This window comes from Acromyrmex echinatior, chromosome 16 (genome assembly GCF_024713525.1).
Source record: "Acromyrmex echinatior isolate Ae372 chromosome 16, ASM2471352v2, whole genome shotgun sequence".
NCBI lineage: Eukaryota > Metazoa > Arthropoda > Insecta > Hymenoptera > Formicidae > Acromyrmex > Acromyrmex echinatior.
The window spans coordinates 6,282,712-6,307,427 of record NC_141867.1 but is presented as its reverse complement, the minus strand read 5'-3'; the positions used below and the strand labels follow the sequence as shown (position 1 = coordinate 6,307,427).

General features: G+C 40.6%; 2 protein-coding genes across 4 annotated transcripts in view; both read left to right on the top strand.

Moving 5' to 3' along the window:
• LOC105153220 (CUGBP Elav-like family member 3) overlaps positions 1 to 24,716 on the top strand; it is a 448,428-nt gene that overhangs the window by 144,934 nt on the left and 278,778 nt on the right. The window lies entirely within an intron of this gene.
• On the top strand, positions 8,212 to 23,391 carry LOC105153219 (royal jelly protein-like protein). Its single transcript, XM_011067943.2, has 3 exons — positions 8,212 to 18,663; positions 18,793 to 19,199; positions 19,548 to 23,391. The coding sequence occupies exons 1-3, from the start codon at positions 18,316 to 18,318 to the stop codon at positions 20,029 to 20,031; spliced, it is 1,239 nt and encodes a 412-aa protein (XP_011066245.1). The 5' UTR covers positions 8,212 to 18,315; the 3' UTR covers positions 20,032 to 23,391.

Sequence of the window (24,716 nt, the reverse complement as noted above, 5' to 3'; positions counted from 1 at the left end):
TTCTTTGCCACTTCTCAGATCTCCTATCGGACACGATAGATCTTCGCTAATGGTTACTTTTCGGCGGGACGGACATCTTCCCACCAATGTGATCTCCGACCGCAAGAACTCGATTCACTTTAATGACGACGTTGATTAAGTAAATGTGTATCCTACGTAAGATACTTTACAGAGTATCAGGGTACATAATCACGCTGAAAACTTAGAGAAGTATACACTTTTCTGCGGTCGAAATTGCGGAAAACCATTCGTTCGGAAAGAGAATCAAGTGAAATCGGTTTTGAAAGCGTACGTCGCTCGTTATCTTTGCAGTCTGCTTCCTGTTCGGTGCAAAGAATTATTCGGAAACGATAATTGCTCCATTGTATCACGAAAAGACGATAGCTGAAACACCAATCGATCGTGATCTAGACAATCACTCGGCATCAGATAGCGAAGCATCAGATAGAGTCTATCGCGCTTCCAACTAAAGCGTTTATCTCTTTCCTCGTCGAACGATCGACACAGCACGATCAGTGCATAGGCCAAGGGACGAGATAGAGCTTCTCGTTGCCGCGCTATGGGATTAAATGGCATTGTCCGTAAAACACCTCGTAGACAAAAGAAAATCGCGTTGAGACTAGACGCCATTGAGTTTCATTTCTATTGTTTTTTTAACGATAGTTTTACTGCTGATAATGTTGCGAACGATATTCGCAAGCATTCGTAAAGTTTAAATTTAAAAAGCGCAAATTTCTCGACGAGATTAAACACGATTACTCTTAATGAAAATTTCATTGTACATTGGTGTAATTTTTTTCGCTACTTGAATTTTTATCATTCATTATCTTAAATAAAGGTGTCGTAAAAAAGTCACTTGACGTTAATTGAGAATCAAACTTTCATTATTTATTTATTTGAACATTTTTTTTAAATGGCAGACTCTTTTGGACTCAAAGAAATTCCTTAACAGTCAGTAAATAATTTTCTAACAAAGTGCATAATGATTTAAGTTAACACGAAGTTTAGCATACCTACTACTAATTTTGCAGGTTACATTTTAAGTAAGAATTAATTTGTATTTATTATCATTTCCTGGAGATAATTAGACGAGTTTTCCTTCTTCTCTATGATAATCTCAAAACTTTACCTAATCTTTAGCATTCATTATAATTACAGGAAAGAAGTTTTGCAATGGATCAATATGTTAATGAACACAGATTAAGTTCTTCGAAATTATGTCGCAAATGTGCGTCATTCGTGATAAACATCCCAAGGTTGGAATGCACTTCTCTTTAACGGCATACATAAACGTTTCATTGACATGTACATACGTTGCCTGTATGCGCCATCATTGCGCTGGACATTGTTCATCCGTACGTACGTACATACATTCCGCGATACCAGAATTCCAATTCACATTGACGCGCGATCGGCGAACATGCACGCCACTGCGAAATGAAGTTCGATGCGACCTACTCTTATCGGTCTCAGTGACGTATCAGCCCCTCCTGAAACTTTCAATTATTCCACCAGGCCGGGATTTAATATCGCGCGATAATGTCGCTGCGCGGACGAACGTTTACACGTGTGCACAGTAACGATAGCTGCTCTTCTCAAGAGGAGGAAGGAGGGTAGGAAGAAGGGGCACATACTTGGGAACGGGTTATTAAATTTTCACAGGAACGAGAGCAGCCTTAAATATCGATTTCGGCCCGGGTCCTTCCACCTTTCGTCTCTTCCTTTTTCTCCGCTTCAAGAGTTCTCTCCCTTCTTCCTCTCCCCCTTTGCTCGTTTAAAGTCTTTCCACAACGCTGTCTCGCCACCGAACGGCCCATCGACCGAACGCAGCATGATTAAACGGAAGACTTCCGTGCACCCCCAACGAGATAGATATCTCACATTTTTTGAAATTCCATCGGTGACTACGAAATTAGTTGGTACGAGAAAGAAAGGGAAGGGTGACGGGCCGGTAGGGGCATTAATCTCTTGAGGACTTCGACAGTTGCTCCCGGCTGAAAGAAGGAAAGTCCTCGATCTTCGCTGATACTTGGGCTATTTGTTATCGCGCTGGCACGATCTTTTTCGTTCATTACGGCACGTAGCAGCTACCGATCGAATTCCGAAATTCGGTATGGCTATGCCGTTCATCATGTTCCTGTCTCCATGAAGATTAATTCACTTCATTATCACGTCTGAGATATAATTTATTCGGCGTGGAATTTTCCGCGCTCAAACGCGTTAAAGGGAAAACAATGTTTATCGAACTAGTGTTTATTATCTGCATTACGAAAATATACTCTTTTATAACTTGCGCAAAAAAATTCATAGCTTATCCACTTGTTAATTAAACGATCGTTGTGCATTTTCGCGTCTTACTGAAGGATATTTTGTACCAGACAAACAGCCGGCTTGCGAGCCAAGTACTTCTTTTTAATTTCGTTATCTCGTCCCTTTTCACCGGGCCGCGACTGGCCATATCTACTTCTCGCAGCCACACTGCAGCGACAGAGAGTGCTTCTAGTATAGTGGAGTAGTAAAGTCGCAGGGTGAAAGAAGAATACGCGCGCGTGGGCAGGAGATACAAGCGCAAAGTAAGGTTGGCTTTCATCCTCTCTTTGACGCAAGAGCTGCATAAAGAAATGGGCCAGGCCAGGGTCCGATGTCGCTAGAGGGCTAAGCAGATTACGTTAATAAATCCCTATAGCGGCGCACGTCCATTTTCTGCAAGATCCAAAACTGACGCATCCAGAGCGACCATTACGGCCGTGTCTTTCCCCGAGGTTGTACGTGCCTTCGACTTTCTTCGTGTCTCGCTTGACACGAAAACGCTTTATGCCCGCCACAATGCGCAAATTTCTGGTTCCTCTCGTCTGTTATGGGGTCACGTATTACGTGTTGGATTCCATAAATTCATTTGTTACGTGCCTGAGCGGAGAAGGATTTAACAGTTTTAGTTTTAAAAAAAAGTCTTTGCGATAATGTAGGAAATCTCTTCTTTTTTATCTTCTTCTTTCTTATCACTGAATAAATATTCGTTATCTTTCGTTTCTCTATAATATTATAATAGAAGAGCATCGCAATAATTGAATTGTTATTTCTAATTATAGGTTTCTCGCTCTATTTACGTCGTGAATGCAAAATATTCTTATATTAAACGACCAATAATTATGTGGTTTATTTTATTAATTAATTCGATTAATATTTTGATAAATCATTTCTCTAGAAGGGATAATTATACGCGCATTTGAGTTTTCACCCCAAAATATGTGTTAGTAGAATATTACATTATTATTACATAGTATTCTCGTGCGAGAATCTGCTTAGTACAAAAACATCATGCAGGATTAACCAACTGGCCGAAGCGGGAGCAAGGTCGTTGCATAAATTTACGAGGCACCCGTGAACGGAGTTTCTCCGTTGCTTTTCGTAAAGCCTTGAAAGTTATTACGCATTCTCTTACGAAACAGGCATCCCAGGTTTAGTTATAAATGCACACGGCTCTTTTCACGCACATGCTACTCGCAACTTGTTATGTAATTATGTACGTAATTATCTGCGCAAAAGTGGGATTTAATTATCTAAGAGATATAATTTAGTCTGTCGCTTAAATCAAAATTAGGTGTTCGTCATTGCTGTTTTATAATTTTCCCAGCTTACCAACAATTTATAATTAATATATATGCTATACTGAAACGGCGGCGTTTTTCGCGATATCGTCGTTTGAATGATAATCTTCTTATAACGTCGCAAATCGCGTGTGCACAGTTAGCGTAGAATGAGAACGCGAGCATAGCACATCGAGAGTGCTTATCGCGTCGGTGCACATCATTCTGCTCGTTATATTCTCGATATGAGCTCGACCGCCAGCATTTCAATGGTTACATTATTGTCGACTGCCGAGCATCAAAATGTACATTGATTCCATATGTGACATACAATAGGCATCGTGTTCCCGTCAGTCCGCACGACTCGCAGTCGTCTACCATTGCTGCGCAATCGACTAACTGTCAATCGATCGAGTCGGATTAAGATAATTTCGTTATCGGCTAGCAGGCCTTGGTGTCCGCCAAACAACGAGGGTTTCTGATGAACGTTCGCTTGCTGAAGTAACATTTTGTGTTCAACGTAGATAAAAATACAGGGATGAATATTGAATTGTTTTATTTAAACGTTTGTGGTACAGACTAGTTCGTTTGAAATATTAATCTGTCCTGACGTTAATCTTGTTTACTGACAGGTCCTTTTATAAACATTGCGAAAATGTTGATTTTTGCTTAATTACAATTTTCATTGCCTTTCCAAATACGTTACTTAAATAACAACCGACATGCAACTCATTTAAAATTATTATGAAATTTTAACAGGGGGAGATAGTCGAGACCGAATAGCTTTCCACACGTTTCTCATCCATTAAAGGAACTTAAATCCCGCTCCTACTTTTCACACGAGATTCTCATTGTTCCCGGTCGATGTGCTCCAGCATTATGAATTCCCGATTCCGAGGACGTCCAAGTTTTATAGCACCTGGCAATAAAGAACGTTAGCATAATCGCGTCGCCGCTAAATTCAGAAATCACAGTCTGGCGGAATATTCGGTTTTATCGGTAGCCAAATCAGCACGCGAATAAGAGAGCCATGATGGCAGTTAAGGGGGGAACTCGAAGAAGATTGGTGAAAGTTGAAGTCGACATTTGCCGCTGCTGCGTCAACGATGCGGAAAAGCTGGTGAAATTTGGGTCAGCATCAAGGAAAGAAAACGATCGTCAATATTTTTTCTTCGCATGCGACATCGCTCCGTTCAGATCTCTTCTGTGATCCGGTGAAACCCTGTTTTCACCAAGTCGAACGTCATCCTCCTTATCGAGCCTCACCGTATGTCCTCGTTAGGGAAGGCAAAGTCGTTTGCCACAGCGAGCGACATAAACCCTCCTGGAAAGGGTCGGAATCGACTACGGGGAAAGTTCCTATCCCCGTTCCTATCTCTTTTTTTCTGACTCATCTCACTTGAGTTTTGTACGTGATAAAAAAGAGCGCGCGAAGGACGGCATCTGCAAAATGACTTCGGAAGGAATGCATCTGCGAACCGGGCTATTTAGCCGACTACTCGGCCTGAAAGGCGCGATATCCGCTTTACACGCTCCGCTTTATCTCCTGCCATGCATGTTTCACCTTCAGGGCGTGTTGTGTCCCGTGACACTTTCGTTTTCTTTTCTGAACAGTGACGAAAGAAGTATCCGGCTACTTGCCCGCGCTATACATGTTTAGTTCACGTTACGCAAACCGCCTTTCCCGTTTTTCCCACCGAACGATGATAAATATCCGCTGCCTTTAAACTAGCCCGTCAGCTTTATGATCAAACCTGCCGTTTCGGCTTTCACGCTCGGAAGGCGCGCGTATCGTGACACCTAATCGTAATATATCGATCACGCGGTTTAGCCTTTCGTGAAAACGTCAATATCGGCGGCCGTCGTATTGAAGCAGAATTATTGGCATGCGAATATTCCGCGGGCACTCGCTTATCATTGCGGTATTCCGTGGTTTCCCGTGAACATCGAAATTCTTTATACTGCGTTTTTACAACGCCGCATATCAGTCGTTCGGCTATTTCCCGTTTACTGAATAAGCGTCCGTTTTATACTTGCAACTTAAAAACAGCGCTAAAAACCTCCTACTCGGAGATCAGAGTTTCATGATCGCAATAACCGGTTGAGATTCAAATTGCATTTCTCGTAGATATGATGCATCCTTATTTGCATTTTTACTTAAATAAAAATTTACATGACGTTTAAGTTATTTTAAAAATCTTATTTTGCAAAAAAAAAAAATAAAAAGGATGATAATTTAACTTTATTCTATTCATATTAAAATTAAAAAATATAAAAATAAATTTGATTGTTGTACTCTTAAAGCATCCCACTTAAAGTCAAAAAAGTCAAAAACTCTCATTTGATTATAAATATGAAAGATTCTGAGTGGACGTACTGCTCGAGGTTTAATAAAGAGCGATGCGCGACAAACGAAATATATTATTAAGCGGCTCACGATGTGTACAGGGTGCGTCACAGTGAATTTCGTCGTATTAAATGGGACTTTTTTGCCGGCACGTTTGGCAAGCCGAGACCAACCCTCCGTGTAATAACCGGTGCCGTGGCCAAGTCCCATGAGAGCGGTGAATAAGGGCCGCACCGTGGACTGACTTCGTAGTAGTTAGATCGCGCAAACTTTTCGTACCCTACTCGCGTAATTTTCGAAGTTACGTCGTCGGGCTGCCCGCGTAATTTCCACGGTGTATATTATAAGCCGTTCGTGACTCGACCCGCAATGTTTTTTAATTTTTCTTCCTCATACTTGAGGTAGACGAGACCGGCGCCCGCCCGAAATTACGTCATTCTCTCTCCTAGGCTGTAAACAAAGTTAATGAAGTAATATCTCCTAGATGAAAGCGAAATTGTACGATCCAACCTGGGTGTCTAATTAATGAGGAAAAAGAAATACAAATTAGGAATAAAAATATACGTAATAAATGCACTACTCAGATATGAATTAAAAGTACATTTCAAGGAATAAATAAAAACATGTACGTTTGTTGTTAATTATTCTTCAAGATTGAAGCCTCGCATTGGTAGCGGTCGCATGATTAAAAGAATCTGAGTAAACAAGACATTTTATGTCAATCTGTCGCTTTTCACGTCATTGTCCGCTTCTTTTTGCCTGTTTTTTCCCTGTTAAGAGAGTTCACAGAATGCGTCAGAAACGTGTCTCGGTTTCTCGGCGTCACCCTGCTACACACGAGGCTGGAGAACCGTAGTCGCGGAGTGCCCCTTTATTTTCATTTCGTTGCTTCCCCCATGGCGCTGTTTCTCCCTATATTTATCTAATAGGACCTCCAGACTCACAGAGTCGCTGTTCCATCCCCGTATCGCCATTCTTTCGCCGTACTTGCATACAGTCGACCGCGCGTACTTTGCACCTCCATTATACGGGCAGTTTCCCTCCCCGTTCTAGCGTGTCCTCAAAATAATTAAGAGTTCATTAAGCTAAGATTGATTGCCCTGTTTAGAATCAACTCGCGTCGCGACCTGAGACTTTCTCTTCCGTGCACTAGCGATCGCACGACGTGCGAATCCATGAATAGAAGACCGCTGTTTATTAACTGTAGGCATTTTTCTCATCGTCTCTTCTCTTCGATTTTTATCATTTATGTTGACAACTTATTTTTTTTTACTCACGTCTAATGGATAGGGAACATCGTTTACGAATTGAAGCTTTCAACGATCAATAATGACTTGCCTGGAAAAATTTCGTCACGCATTTTGTCATATGTTTTGCGTTTTGTCACGTCAAAGTTTTAGCATGTTTTATGTTTTGTTACAATTCCATTTTTCATGTATAAAATGTAAAAATTATGATATACTATTAAAATTATAATATATTACATAAAAATGAAATTAGAATATGATATATTATCTTATTTTCAGTTACGAAAGTATTAGAGTCGCGAATTATCGAAAAAAAATGATAAACAGAAATTGTAAGTAAATTTCTTAAACAGGTAAATATTATTTAAAGAAATATCGATTTGAAATTTTGTACCAAGCAATAAATAATTGGATATCATGACGATTAAGAGAACAAAAACATTTTCGTAGAAAATTAAATTGAACTTCAATTTCGCTCTGCTGCCTTGATATGGTGCGAATGCAGAACCACTTTAATACTATGCCAAATTGCACTGTCAGTGCAACATTTCTTGAACTCGTTTAGTTTATTCGATTCTAATATAAATTCTGGTCCTAATATAAATTCAGCATTATATTGGTCAGTTTTCATTTGCCCAGTACGATAATCTTAACGCATTTAAAATAAGATACTTAAAGAACTTATCGACAGAATGACAAGAGTTTGGCTTCTATGATTAAAATTCAAAAAGATTAAACTTGAAAAAGTATAAATTTTGAATAAAAATAAGTTTGTTTTAGTTTTAATGAAAAATATATAATATTAAATTTAAAAACATAATGTATATACATTGTATTTTGTTCTTTTTTATATTATATATAAAATTTAATATATATATATATGTATATGTGTGTATATATATATATATATATATATATATATAGACACTTATTTATAATACATTTTAATATTCATGGATATATTCATGATGTCGGGATCTTCCCAAGAAAAGGCTATTTTATTTTGATAGGGTAGATATAATACAACATCATGATATCTGGAGGGGTCGGATATAATACCGTAAAAACTTAATGAAAAAGAATTTTGAAGATGAGGCAAGGGCTATCGCAGTCAAGTTAGACCTTTTCGTCCATTTCTGCTTTACAGTAAAGAGCTCTGGAACGTCTCGAGACGCCCTTAACAATACAAATGCTTGTCGTATTCTCGACGGGATCCGCGCAAACGATGTCGCTTGGCATTATGAAAATACCGACCCTGGACGAAGTAAAGGGGCTCGCTGCGCTGTCGTTTCGGAGACACGAATTATATTGGAAACAGTTTCTAGCTGACTCAGGTTTCATATAACGACTAACTACTCCGTTGGAGATTTTATGCCAAGAGCAGAACTTGCTGTGATGTTTATGTTAATATTTAAGTATTTAATGCAAACTACGTGAAAGATTTGAAGATCGTCGTTAAGGTCCTCTTTTGCTTCTTTATAATATTAATTTTTACGTTAACGAATATTGGGCAAGATAATTAATTCTCGAAAAGACAGAAAGTTATTACTTACAAACGACACGTTTCAGTCCAAGTTTATCTGCACGGAATCGAAACCATGGCGCAAGTTTAATCGGCAGATCGCTAATCTAAGTTACCCGATGCACATCTTCTTACAAGTCACGCGCGCGAAATGACTGATTTAAGTACCCAGGCTCTCCTGGATGGATTTGACAATAAGATCGAAGGAGAGGTTCGAAAGAAGAATAGTTACCTCCGAAGACCGATTCCCATTACGGTTATTACTCGTCGTCCGGAGTAACAAGAACCCGGTAGATTGCCTCAAATCACCGACTGCGATCCGCCTAGCAATCAAGCCACCCCCGTTTTTCTCCATCCTACCGATTCTAGCCTCCGACTATAAGTTACCTCCGGAACTCATTATCGATCGTCGCCACCTATAACGAACTTTAAATCGATGATCGCACTAACGAGATGTCCAGGCGAGAACTCGTGCTTCCCTAATCTACGAAACTTACAAATTATATCAAGTCTCCCGCGGCTGGAAAAATTTGCCGGATAGAAGGTGTTTGCCTTTCTGTACGTAATTGTTGAAACTTCTGGCTGTCGAAAAGTTTTTATATATTTCTACGCTATCGTAATCTGTTACGTGAACGTAACAAAGCGTAAATTTCTACACGTGTAGTGGATTATAAATGCAAGATATTATATTGTCGAGTTTGCGATTTTTATTTACCTTTGATTTCTTATTCGATTTTCGCAATACAAAAATCGTTTTCCTCTTTTCTTTCTCCTTTTTTTGATTGGTTGACGTGGCTGTAGGCGACGAAACGTGCCGATGTGAAGTATTATTTTTCGCCGGCTCCTCACCGTTGGTGGTCGAGATATCATACAAACTGCAAATTGAAAACCGAGCCGAGCAATTTCGAACCAGCGACGAAGCGCTGCGCCGACGATCGGCCGCCCTTTCCTTCTCACCTATACGTCTCCTACTTTCCCCTTTTTTGAACCGCGCTTGAAAGCACGAAAAGCGAGCGGCGTATCGTATTTACACAGCCGGCAGCGAGTGCTGACAGCCAGACAGCAGAGGGAAAGAGCAGCGGCCATTGTGTTCCAGTGGGTCACATATGGAACAGTCGGGCCGTGGTAGTGGAACGAGAGCAAACAGTTGTACACCAACTTGCTCGATTAAGGACGATTGAAACAAATCCCTTTTACCTATGGCAGGAGTATTTTACAGCAAGCTCGGCTTTGTGTTTCGTGCAGACGTTGCAAATTGACGGTTCGTAGCAGACTAAAGAAAAATGTATGTTATTTTTCTGTCAAATAAATTCAAACTTGTTTACCGGATTTACGGAGAGGTGGAACGACTATGAAATTAATTAAATTGTATGACACAGGCACAGGTAATACATTGCGATGGAGTGTGCCGCGGAAAGTACGATCGAACGGAGGTGACATCGCCGTGCCGAGAGTGCGGAACATTCCGTGATTGATCGAGTATGCGAAATTGGTGCAGCTTGATTGCTCATGCGGATCAAAGCGTATCTGCGTCTGACGCGTGATGTATATCGTGACGGTAATATAATCGTAAACTCGATAGACTCGGTGATACAGCCCGATGTTCGTTAAGTTGAAACAAAGAGTGACGCGATCTTCCGTCGCACTTATTCACAGCTGCAGAAAGATCGATCGCAAAATACATGTTTTTTTGTCCATTTTGATGGCCCTCGAATTTCTAGTCAAACTTTGAGAAGGTTACGTGCACACATAAGATACGTACACTCCATTCCTACTACATTCCCATATACTACCAAATGTTACCTTCTAACATTTATAACACTACTAACAATGAGGAAGAAAGGACTTCAAGAAAATATTAATTTTCCTTTTATGCTTGAAGAATATTGGAAATAATAGAAATTCGATCACATTGAGAAAAAAGTTTGATTACACTGTAAAAAATAAAATGTTAATTTTAATTAAAAAGATGATTTCTCTGTCTACTTAAATCTACAAATTTTATACATCTATCTTGGCACACCATGAGATAGGACGCTGATGAATCAAAGAAAACACATCATGAAGACTACATAGACAGACGATATAATAGACAAAAGATCTCTTTGCGTAAGATTATACCGTTGACATGCTAGTTTAGTTATCTATTATTTTATTTATTGAAAAGGACCACATTTATGATTGAAATGTTTAAATCCATTTCATGATTGTTTCATACTAATAAATTATCAGCAAACATCAATCAGCTATAATAGCTTTGATTTTGTATTCTATTAAATTCAAAATATTAAAGTCAATAATGCATTGTAATAAGAACTTAAAGACTTTAAGATATTAATTTTAATATTTTTACATATCTCAGAAAGTCCAGTACGTCTTTAAATTAAAATTAACATTTTATATTTTACAGTTTATAGCCTAATTTTGAATGAAATAATTTCAACCAAATATTCAGGTGATATAACATAAACATAATTTTATTTTTACAATTATTTAATAAATATTATTAAACGATATTACCAAAAAATTATATTTGATTATATTATTTGTTGTCTATAACCAGACTCCTTTTTCAGTATATTTTGACCCCTTATCTCCAATATTAGCCCTATGCTCAGCTTAAATTTTTTCTGAGACTAATGTCCCATTATATTGTACCATTATTTAGCATACAGTTCGATTAGAAATTCGAGGACCACCAAAATGAGCCAAATTTGTGGTCATTCTTTTCTCTAACTGCTCTACGCTTGCCAATCGTGAATGTGCACGCGCCTATGCGTCGATTCAATATATCTTCCGAAGCATGGATTCAATTCGAATGAATATCGCGACGGTCGGTGCTTCTGTACAATGCGCGCGCCACGATGTACGAGAATACGACGCGAAGAAAGAACAGACGCGCCGGTAGAGGAAAGCTTGGAAAAATACACGAGACCATGGGTTACGGTGATAAATCACCCTCGATCTTACTCGGGAGATCTTTTCAGGTTCTTGTTAGCGAGACGTCGGTCTACGGGGTATCCCCCGAGAAGCGGACGGGCAGGCAGGAAAGCTGATGGAGGGATGGAGGGGGTTAAATCTAGCATAGGTACCACTAGTCTGACGATAAGATGCAGTTCTTCGCACGCAACAAAACACTACAAGATTCAGGTGACGCTACGGTAATCCTACTTGACTAACATGAGCTAAACGTCTGGCGGTCGGAAGAAAAATTGCGGGTAGGAGTCCTCGCCGTAGGATTTCCGTTTCTCTTCGAAAAAGTAAATTGCGGCCCATGCAGCCTAGCACTCTCGATAATTAAAGTGCCGTATTAGGAGTGTCCGTTCAGGGTGGAAAGAGGGGGGAGGGGGGGGGAAGAAGCAAATGGAGAATGGGCCAAGCTAAACGGCTCTAATCCCTTTTCCCGATTGTCCTAACAACTTCGGCTTTATTTATTCTCATGAGTTTACTTAAGCTACGATCGAACGAGAACGCGGTGGTTTGGAAGCGGAGGGAAAATCGAGTTTAGGGATTCAGCGACCGTATAATACCGATCAGAGGGTAATCGGTCCTGCAAAAACGGTCCTCTATCTGCAAGTTCACGGTCCGATAAGTAGTCCGTGAAATAAATTATTCGATGGGTGCTCGAAGTCGCGAGGACGAGGCTCGACAACGACGGCACAGCTCGATGCACGATCGAACCGATCGTCGAAACGTGAAATATAATTTGCACGCGTGTAACGCTTTCGAGCTATCGGAGGCAGTTAATTGTAATCTTCGGCACATAAATGCCCGACTCCGTGCCACGACTCATTATTACTCGGCTTTTACCTCGCGCTAGAATTCATATCGCACGCCCTACGTGCCGGGGAAAACTTCCTTTATCGTCCCTCTATATCCACGCCTATATTTTATTCCGATCGGCTATTCGAAGTTCTACATTTAACTCGGCGCTGCGACGAAGCTGCGAGTCTCGGACGAGTAACGATTTTCAATAGAGGCTGCAAATACCCTTATATGTGCCACCGTCGTGGACGGTAGAACTCGATGAATGTGCAGAAAATGCAGTATTGTCAACCCTCAATCCTCAGTCCTCCCTCGCCATTTTCCATTGACGATGCGTGCGAGATAGAGTGTGGTCCTAAACGAAAACCCTAATGGCCAGCGGCCTCCGAGAACGGACAAAAAACTTTTCTTAAAGAAACTAGGGCTGATATTCGATTCTTATATGTAAGACTATTATATCTTGAGTACAGTCTTAAGATGTCATGAACCAATCAGAGAGCCGCATTAGCATCTCGATTGTAGAAAAAAAGATTTATTTAAACAACTGATATAAACTTCACTGATTCAACAAATTTACGGTGTGATATACGAACAGTCAGTTTTCTATTAATAAAGAGTAGTAGTTAAAGTAATTCAGTTGTACAGCTGAATAAAATTAACAGTTGTAGATAATTATGCTTGTTGCAATAGCATAATAAATTTGTTAATACAGCAAAGATAATGAAAATCGATCCAATTTATAGATCCTTTCTATGAAAGTCAATTCAATATGTAAGTCAAAATTTTTAACAAAACATGTTAATTAAGATGGCGCGTAATTTTGCTGCTGTAATAAAAAAAACTTGTTAGCAATTTTCATTATATTTCAAATAATTAGCTAATTAGCATACTGATAATTGTTTATAAACACAATTTTCTTTGATCATCAAATTTTCTTTTTTTATAGTTATAGCTACTGACTCGCGCAGCAAGTAGCTTTGCTAAACATTCAATTAATTTTTTTCCGTGAAAATATTATTTAATACAGTCTTAAAATAAAAACCGACTATAGATACCGACCTAGGTGACTGTCATTATTAGACAAAAATACGGCGTTTGTACCGACGGACAACGAGAATGTCGAGTTAAACTATTCAACGACGAGCAACAACATCAACGAAATCGAGGGGAATCGTCGACGACTAGCCCAGCTGTGGCATTCTAATGCGCTGCCTTTCGGAACTCGATTCAGTGAATTGCGTTATTCAAATTCGCAGCCCTCGACGCTATTTTTCCGACACGCCTCGCGAAAGCACGAGGAAAGGGACGAGAGACACGAGGACATGGCAGATCGGAGCGCACGAGATCCACCAAATTACAGGCAGTAGTCTGCGAGAGAGCGGACTCGACGACTTCTCGCATTTTTATCGCTATCGACGATCGCATTAAGGATGGCAGGAGGTTCAGGCGACGGTGTGTGCTGGGGGAGGAATTAGCGTCGGTGAATCGCACGACAAAACGGATGCGCGCGGAATATAATGAGGCTCCGCGTCGAGGCGGATGCGACGAACGAAAGAGATTAAATACATCTCTGAAACTCTTTGGGAAGGAGAAAAGAGGAGAAATGTGCCGTTTACGAAATCAGTGCGTGCGCACTGGAGACAGTACATATCTCAGCAGTGCGCACGTGTGCGGGAAAAGCGGACTGTAGATACCGTGAATGTTTCATTTTCTCGGGATTAAGTAACCGCCGTGGCCGTTACGTGCATGCGCTCGCCGCTATTAACGATTTAATTAGCGTAAGTTTTCATCTCTCGGATTACGGTCAGAATAGCAGTGCGCCGGTCGGGAGGGAAGGGATGCAACGGGGATACGGTCAGTGTCGGGAACGGGGGTAGTACGGGGAGGGTACGAGAAGGAGAGCGCACGGCGCCCGTTTTTCACCGAGGCAGCCGGCTTATTATTGCGTTTTCGCGGATTACGTTCCCGGACTCGTGGCAATTTGCCGCTTGCGTGTAACGTAACGAGTCGAGAAGAGTGTCATTAATTTCGCGTGGCTCAAGAATCCCGAAGAAAACCACTGCGGGTTGTAACGGTGCGAAATCGTCGTTGAAGATGGTCAAACAAAACGTCATAATTTAATGCTCGTTGCGAAAGCGTCTATTTCGAGCAGAATATTTGCGCGCTGGTACATCGCTTTCATTCTCCTGAAAACTGTAATCGATGTTAATCTCATTCCCCATGTCAGAGCAATGGGTCGGGGTATTTATGCGTGTACTTTTTCGCCCTTCGAACTTTGTTCTTTTACTGGCGAACATTTATAGTACGGAAAGAACGAGTCTACTGAAAGATCTAAAATTTTGCTGGATACAGAGCTCTGAAAATAATTTTGTTGGAAATTCAAACTTGCTAGAATATCAAAATTTTTTGCAGTATTGCTCATAATTCTTTATTTAGTTTCCAACGTAACATTTTGATGATCTAATAAAATTATTTTCAGATCTATATTCAGCAAAATTTTAAATCTTTCAGTAAAATTTTTCTGGCTACAGGTCTGAAAATAATTATCGTTAAAATAATTTTGTTGAAAACTTAAACTGTTAAAATATCAAAATTATTTGCAGCGTGCGCTGCAATCAGTTGAATTTTATTTTTAATTTTGATTATCCAACAAAATTATTTTCAAACCTGTATCCAGCTAAATTTTAAATTTTTTAGCAAATTCTTTCGTACGAATTCAATCGAGTTCTCATGATTCCAGCGTTGCTTTTTCATTAAGTCGTTATTGCTGTATTGATTTAAGCAGAACTTTCTCTAATAAGAATGTCCAGTCGATCCAACAGACATGCTCATGACACCAAACTCGAATGGATTGGTCGACGAGTTAGTCGCTAGAGACACAACCGCGACAGACGTAGAAGCGACAGAAAGGGGAACGAGATAGAGGGACCCTTGCGCGTACTGTGTGCTCTCCTCTCAAACTATTTATTCCGGCACAAATCGCATTACCAACTTCAACTGCAAAATTGACTTCGTCCAACTTTTACGGCGCCTCCGCCCTTACGTCCCTTCGACGCCACCCGCACGGTCAGAACTTCGACTTGTACGAGGGTTTACCAAACTCAGTTTAAGAAGAAGAAGAACTGTTTCAGTCGTAGAAAGAGAGACGCATCTCTTGCGGGACTTTCTCTCCTACCTCGCCGATATAAAATTGCACGACGCAAGCTTCTGGTAGAATGGAAGTTTGGAAGTTCCAGCCGTCAGGTATAACGAACGCTATCATAATCGTAACATGTTGTTGTTTCCTTCCTCGATTCGGACTTGATGAAAACCGAATCTTTGAACGGCGCTCGTCTTATCCCCCATATTGATAGATCTTCATCTACAAATCATCCTTTATATTTCTGTTCTAAATATTCATTTCGCTTGGAATTCGTTAACGAGCTTCTCACATATTTGCGGGCTACATTTTAGAATCCACTTAAATCTCACATACTACACATTCAACCTTAATGACGTTGCTCCCATTCCTCGAGCAGAACGAAGTAGAACGTTATTACCGACGTTGGAAAAAAAAATACTCACTTCTTATTCCAAGATGTTGCTATTAGGCTATCTAATTCGCTCGAATAGATTTGCCTTCCTGCAATCGGAAAGAGAGAGAGAGAGAAAGAGGGGGGGGGGGAGAGAAAGAGACAGTGAGCGTCCATGCTGCCCGTTCTCTTGCACTTTCTCGTTTCCCCTCTCGCTTTCATGCTGGAAGCAATTTCATTCGATTTCATGTGCACAAGTTTTACTAGTATTCGCGCTTCAACTGGTGCGTCCAATCGGAAATCCGGCAAATGTACCGCAGCCACGGCACCGCAATTCGACGGTATCATCGTTGGGAACGCGCGCGGCCGTGATTAATCAAAACGATAAACTATTCCTTATTAATAAGCCCTAAAGCGGTTCGCGCCCGAAGAGTGGGGCTATAATTCACGACGGAACAGATACCTTCTGGGCTTCGCATTAAAATTGAAATTAGCCACCCATTTGTCTTCCCGTTTGGCTTAATCGTGACTAGCCAGGTGATTTATGGTTTTCACTTCTGCGGGGCGCGAATGTAGTTTCTCTTCTCGGATACGGCGCAACGCGTAATGCAATTCAAAGCCGAAAGCCGACGGAGGAAAAAAGAAGTTTGGGCGCGGAACGCGATGAAAAGCGTGCTGCTTATAGCCGTGTATTGCGTGATCGTGCTATAACAGCTGTTGGAAAATAGTTTTGCTCAACTCTCGCGGAACTCCTTATTACATTCTAAACACGCGTGGTCGTCCTATGATATAATGCCATCGCATTATATCACCTTATGCCGTGACACTGGCCACTGTTTATAACACCTTCATAACCAGTTTATTACGTTTTAATTGGCATTAACTGTTATAAACTTAACAAAAGAACTAGATACTACGTATACCGGTATGCGGAATCATAGCACCGTGATTTTTTTTATGATCTTTATGAATATTCAAGAAGATCTGCTTCTCGATGCGTAACATGATCACTTGATAATAGCAACGGTGACTAATGTACTTTAAGTATGTATGCATATTCAAGTTAGCAAGGACGTATTGAATTACGTGAACGATTAACTGATAGTAACATTTACATCACATACAGTGAATATAAACTGACGTGTTAGTTATGAAATAAACAATACTTATGACGTGAAAGTTTTAATATATTGTCTCTCGAAGCACACATAAACTTCGGATATGAAATTTACAGAAAATCTCGTTACATAGACACGCTCGTAATAGCTTTCGCAACGCGTTCGAGGAAATGCAACAAAGGTTCCTGGTTCTATATCAGGTAGACGTGCACTGTTTGCGAACACTTGCTCTAGTTTCCGATCACGCGGTGCGCTAATGTGTGCGCTCAACCACATTCTGTATTTCATATTGATGTGCAGAACTAGATATCACCGATTTGCGTAACAATCAGTATACAGAACAGGTTTAAATAGATATCTCGTACAGTAAATCTCATAAAATATTGTGCGATTTAACCTCAGCCTGTCAACATTATGCATTGGAAATGCTGATGCTTAGAATTTATTTATTCTTCAATTTCATTGCCGCAATCACAAATTTCTACATCTTTTTAAACGAGTTGTAAATATCGACCGTATTGTAGCAATATATTTTTTTAATTGCGTATTATTCGCGTTCGCGATTGTGTAATTTTGTGTAATTAATTTCCATTAAATTATGTAGTTAAAATAATTATTCATATGACGTATATATGACATATATACGTACATTAAGATTTTTTTAATTTACAGATTTTACAAATCAGAAAATTCAACATTCTCAAATAAAATATCGCAAATAAGATATTGTTTTTACACTGTTGTATAAATTGTTTATTCCATATAAAAGAAGGCTAATCTCATTTTCTGAAGGAGATGCTATGCGTTACTTATATAGTAGCAGAGAGAAGTAAATTCTGTTCGAGGTTCTTCTTGCTTCCTGATTAGCCAACGAGTCATGTTACATGCAGTGGACCCGGAGTACGTGTATATCCAGTTCAAGGTGAACCACACTCTCCGTCACCATAAATAGCGAAATCGGCACGGTATGGGGGATCGTGACGCAGACAAGGGTGGGGTGTGTCAGTCGCTATTGAAAGAAACAATCTACGCCACTACAGGGAATAACCATGTTCCGTTTCGTGATACAGTGGTCTCCCGATCGCGGACACGGGCGAGACCCTGAAGTTCGAAAGGCTCCCTGACAGCTAAAAACGCGTCGAAACGAATTAACGGTCAGTCGATCAGTGTCGCGGCCTAGGTCGTCGTCGACCGTCGGGCTTTCGACCATACGCATCATGGAATTGATTTGGATACTCGTTCTATTCTTCGGGTTCGTATACCCGTCCCAGCCGTCACACCTCGAAGTGGCTTACCAGTGGAAATATCTCGATTGGGTTTGGCCAAATATACTTCTGACGGGAAAAAACTATACGCTGGGCAATGCCTTCACACAAGATGTGGATATCGACAGACAAGGCCGTGTATTTGTGACGAGTCCACAGTGGTTAAATGGTATACCAATCAGTTTGTCTTTGGTGACTAAGGCGCAGGGTTCTGGTGGTCATTTACTTATACCGTATCCCAATTGGTCCTGGCACGTATCTTTCAGTTGCGACAGCATCGTATCTGTCTACAGAATAGCGGTAATTTCACAGTTGATAACACACACTTATATACATCATTTCGTCCATTCAAAACTTTTTCGCTATCAATTTGGTATTAAATTTTATAACAATACGTGTAGGATTGATAACTTGGTACGTAATCTTTAGATCGACGAGTGCAATCGTTTATGGGTGATCGATTCTGGCAGAGTAATGATGAAAGCGGTTTGCCCTACGAAAATATTGATCTTCGATCTTGCTACGGATCAGCTGATCCATAAATACGTGGTACCGGATGATCAAGTGCTGTACGGGAAGGCAGGATTAGTTACGCCAATCGTCGATGTCGGAAAAACGTGTCTTGATACTTATCTCTATGTGGCGGACGTGGATCAAAATGGACTAGTGATTTATGACTTATATCGCGACCATTCCTGGCGAGTAAACAACACCCGTGGCAACGCTTTTGGCCCGGATGAGGATGCTATGAATATTACGATCGCCGGCGAATGGTTTGATCTGACTGATGGTACGCTCGGTATGTCACTGTCACCGTTAGGATATTTTAATCACAGGTATTAACTAATTATTATCATTCTAGATCAGTTAATTAATTAATCAAGAGACATTGTAGGATTCGATCGAAATTTAAATTTATTTGATGTCGGTTTTTGGAACTATATAAAAGCTCAAGAAATTGAATTAAAAAATCGCGTATTTCTGCTTAACGTAATAAATAATAAGATATAGAAATAAATTAATTTGACTATTTAAATGTTTTCTTCATTTATTTGGCTATTGTTTTCTCATAATCAAGAAGAAATACGAAAATTTCTGTAGCAAATACGACCGAAGCTTTTGCTGCAAGTATGCTAATTGAGAAAAAGTCGTTTGCCATGTGTCACGATGTTTACCACTTTCAGATATCTGTATTTTAACTCACTCGCAAGCTACTATCAGAAATATACGGATACGTTTTCGTTGAAGCAAAGCGAATTCAGAGAGCCAGTGATATTTCAATCAAATTACAAGCGCGCGAGCCAAGCGGGCGCGCAGGCGACCTCTCGAAGAGGCGTAATATTTTTCCAATTGGTCCAATTAACTGCCATTGCCTGTTGGGACATCGGGAAACCATTTACTCCGGAGAACGTCGTGATAATAGCACAAGACGAGGAGACTCTGCAGTACGTGAGCGGCATTAAGGTGATCACGAATAGAGCCGGCGAGGAAGAATTATGGTTCAATACCAACAGACTTCAGAAGACGATAAACATGAGCCTCAAACCGACGGAGATAAACTTTCGAATAATTAGAGGAAAAGTCGACGATATCATTCGCGGTACAAATTGCGAGTCGTCCGGCGTGAGGACGGCAACACCCGATATCGTTTTTTGGCATCAAATATAACTTGCCAAGATATTTTATGCCTTTCATTACCTCACTTAAAATGCCTTTAAAATGTTCCTGTTTTATTTGCCATTAAAATTGTGCCTTGTTGGATGAATGAAATGATGAGCGTCAACGAAGACTTTTCGAAATATATCTGTGCATAATATGATGCGACAAAATTCCATCGTACTCTTTCTTTCACATCAAGTTTCATATCCAGAGATAGATTTGTAACTAAAAGCGACGGATCGTTCGCATATCCGCGCACGACCGAATAGAAGGACGGAGTGGCAGCGAGTCCTGCGAATGACAGCCGGAGCGTGTAGCAATTTAGTTAACCGTTTCATTGCTGCCTTTTGAGATGTAACGATGAGGTCTGTCGGTGACACGAGCGCCGCCGCGAGCCCCGAATGTTTCGACAGGGTGGCTTGACGCCGTCAGTAACGGGGACCGTCGAGTTCACAGCGGAGCAGGAAAGGGGAGACGACGAATTTCTTGTCAACGAAGTTTTACCGGGCTTTTAGATGTGCCGCCACTGATTCTGCGGAAGTGCCGGATTCGGAATAAATACGCATTCACGGGGAATTGTTCGCGTTACTACCCCCCGGGATACCAATAGGGCGCGCGCGATTCCGAGAAATTCGTGTCACCTACTTCTCTTTCTACGGCGCGATTCGGCGTGTGACTAATGGCGGCATATTCATGGCGCACTCTCCCGACACCACCCGATCCTCCCTCTTACGAAGCTCTGGCAGTTAACCTCAGACAACCCCTTCGTCGCGATAATATACGGCTGCCCTTAAATTTTCGTTCCCCTCCGGCATGCTTGTTCGGCCTATCTCACCTCGTGGAGCAAGAGCATACTCTTCTTTCCGGAATAACTTTGGCCAACCCTGCGATTATTATTACCAGGTCAAATCAATTTTTTTCATAGCGATTACGTCAGTACGTACATAATGAAAACTCGTTAATCATTGATAAGATGAGAACGTGAGAAATATTACTCTCTTAAGTTACGTCTGTGTCAAAGTACGTGTTTCTTCCTCTTCTTGAATATCGACCTGTGTTTATCTTTATATCACGTATGAATATTAATCGGTACAATTATATTAAAATAATGTTGTGTTGGGTGAAACTGGTCGTACGATAAAGCACATTTTCCGCGGCATAATCGAGTACACTTCCACGATCATGATCGTTACTTTAAAGGCAGGATGTGGAATTACTTAAGGAACGATAGTTTCTTCGCGGTAAAATCACACCGTGAGTTCGGTATGTCCGCGGCACGGAGGACGGATGTCGCAAATCGTTTTACGAGGATAGTTTTAAAACGATTTTACGAGAATGGCTCGGAATTTTGAAATAAATTTGCATCAGTTTTACTGCCTCTGATATACATAACTACCGGTGTTTGGCACTGATACTCACGCGTACAGGGCCCGAACGGCCCAGACTAACGATACTTTAGTGCTCACTGTCGACAATACATCATGGAATCCGCCTATTGAAGAAAAAAGACACGTGTATTCTAGTTGTTATTTTTTTTTTATTACTCCCGGGACGATAGACACGCATTTATGTAATATCTCTTCGATCCCCAAAGAGAAATAATAATAAATTGGCAATATCCGCGATATTCCTAGCTTTCCGAGACCATGGTTCTTAGGTATTACATTATTAATATTACTGTAGGCAGCAGAATTTATTCGTGAAATATTTTGAAACTTACGTTCTTTCGACCAATTTATTTTTCACAAGGAGAACTTCTTGATAGTTTTAAATAATTCTATTGCTCCATAAAAGAAAGTATAATTCCTCAGCGTTTCGTCGAGTAGTACGATTTGGAACGAGCTATGCACAGAACGTAACATAAACGAGTCATCGACGTGATACGTCATACAGCGGCAGCGTCAGTTCGCAATTCGGCGGAACCGCGGCGTTCTCGGCTTGGCCGATGGAACGCTGGGCGAGAATTTCGGGCATCCACCGCGTCTTTATTAAGGTCGGCTCGTCTATAATTCACAGGAGAGAGAGAGCGCAGTCCTAGGTCGCCCTGACAGTGGCTCGGACTCACCGGCCGTATAAACACACCGGCGTCTCGCGCAGTAGGTCCGTGTGTGCCACGCATTGCGGTTGTCAGCCCTAGTCAACGTGTAATTTACTAGCTCGCCCTCCCGTCACCCCCCTTCGGCACGATGCAGATGCAGTCACCGGTTTTGGACTGGGTGTAACGTCGGGGCGGTCGCAGCAGCAACAGCAGCAGCAGCAACAACATAACGCCGTCAACAGCGACCGTCGTACCCGCTGCTGCTGCTGCTGCTGCTGCTGCTACCGCGACTAGTTACGATGCAAATGGATAACGCCGCTGCACCAACGGGTACCATTCTCTGACCACTCGGAACCTGACGACCACAAGGCCGCTATAAACCAGCAGAGTACGCACTACGTTCTCCCGAAACGGCCGGAACTTTCGAGCTGTCGCGCCGAGATGATCGTCGAGATTATCTACCGCTCTCGCGCGTGAGCATTTCTCGCGAAATATTGGGAAACTTTTCTCTTTCGTGCAAATTCCCCGTTCTCCCTCTCGTTTCCTATTTCATATTCGTATTTCACGTAAGTTCTTTGTATTTCATGTCATGATATCGATCGTATATATCTGGAATTACCCGCATAATTAACAAGATTTTTGAAATGTCTTATTTTTTTATCTTTAATCGGATAGGAAACGTTAGCTTAATCAGATGATCAATTAGTTTAATCAAGCTTTAAATATTATATATTGTTAATTACAAAATTCTATATACATGTATTTTTTCTATCAATCTAGTATTTGAAATTTAAGATGAAAAACAAACCCTTAGCTGATGTTTGTTTATTTGATTTCAATTAATTATCAACGAAATGGCTTGCTATATAGAGAAATATTGTTAAAAAATAGGTAAAATTTTTATACACTTTTTATGTAACTGTGTATTTAAATTTTCTCTCTCTTGGACTTTGTGTTTAACAATATATTTCAAGAAGAATTGAATCGATTCTGAATAATTGTAAATCCCTTTACAAGAAAAAAAGTGGAAATATTCGCAAGCTAATATTACATGTAACATTTTTCTTCGATATCTATTTTGTTTATAAAAAAAAATTGACTGATGATGGAATATATATTTTTGTGAAATATATTTTATTGTAAAAAAAATTGTAAAAAAATAAAATATTTACTTGCTAGAAATATAATTTTATTTCGCCGTATTTAAATAAAGATTAATTTCAACGAAATAATTATATCATACAAATTTTTTAAATTTCTTTTTTTCAATGTATTATTCTTCATACAATTTTGAAATAAAATGCAAATTTTCATATCGGAAAACGCAAAAATTAATTTACTTGACAAAGTTTGTCAAATAACTTAATGTTTAACATGCATAAAACATTTGGAAAAAAATTATCACAAAAAAATGATGCTCTCTGAACTTTTGAGAGGCACATCTCTCTTACCAGATTAAAAGTTAATCGTTATTCACATCACAAGTACATCATAATTGCATTACATTACAATTATAATTATTTCTTTTCCTTTGATATACTTTCATGCTGCGAGGTTACGTCGTGCAGAGAATGTATTTCAAGTATAAATCAACTCATCTATCTATCTATCTACCTATTTGCCTTCAACGCTACGAGCTCTACTCACTCTCTCTTTCGGAATCTTGCAAATAGTTTGCTTCCTTTTACCGCACGCACCGCCGTGCAACGCTCGGTAGAAATGTCGTTTGCTACAGGAACCGGTCTCTTACGTTCGCAACCGTTCGTTACTGTTAGTTCCGCCTGGCATAGCGCGTTCGTAACGTAAACACGTACGTGTGCACGGTACCGTAGAGAGAGGCCGGAGAACGCGTTTCGAAGGTGTAGCTGCTTTGCCTTCTGCCATTCGTTACCTTTGCCGCGAGTACACGCGCATATAGATGTGCAACGGGCGGTTGTTTACGGTTGTGTAAATAACGGGGGCTCGTACAACCGGCCGTGGGACATTTCACTTGGTTTCTTAAGCGTATATTGGGCGTGATACGTGATGACTGATTTCTTACCTCATTGTAATATTGCGCAGCAAAAATTAATCATCATTGTTTTACGGTCGGCCTCCCTGAATAATTTTCGGTCTTGACGATCTCGTCGGTCTTCCACAAGTTACCTTCACGACTCCGACCGTAGCTTTTATCTCTCTCCCAGAGAGAAGAAAATAGACCTCGCGCGTGCAATTAAAATAATTTGCACCGCTTACAACGGAAAGTGTAACGACCAGCTAGAAGTTCGGAAGAGTTAATTTGTAAAACGGCCCATTCGGTTAAATTACGCGCCGGATCTTTGTTGTAAAACTTCCTCTTCCTTGAAAATTGCCGGATCATCGAGCGTGTATCACTTGTACATTCACTGCCAAAGCATCGTAATCTTGGCACAGCATGGTTTTAGAGCCCTTCCGCGATGGGTAGAAGGATTCATGACGTGTCTGCAAGTATGAATGCATAACCCCTACCGTGCCGCTCGCCAATTTTCGTACATCGATGTATCGTGAAAGGAACGAACGTTGTAGACCCGTAATGAATAGCTCGGGTGGAAATGTACTGGGTCAGGTGCAGGTACCAATGGAAGGATAGCTCGATGAATGTAGCGAGTGCTGCGCAGGAGAGGGGAGATATAGGTGC

Bases quoted from the DNA above. Each gene is read 5' to 3' on its own strand.
- LOC105153219 (XM_011067943.2), top strand. From the start codon at position 18,316: ATGGAATTGATTTGGATACTCGTTCTATTCTTCGGGTTCGTATACCCG. The intron at 18,664-18,792 runs GTAATTTCACAG...CGTAATCTTTAG, and splicing joins TATCTGTCTACAGAATAGCG to ATCGACGAGTGCAATCGTTT. The intron at 19,200-19,547 runs GTATTAACTAAT...TACCACTTTCAG, and splicing joins TTAGGATATTTTAATCACAG to ATATCTGTATTTTAACTCAC.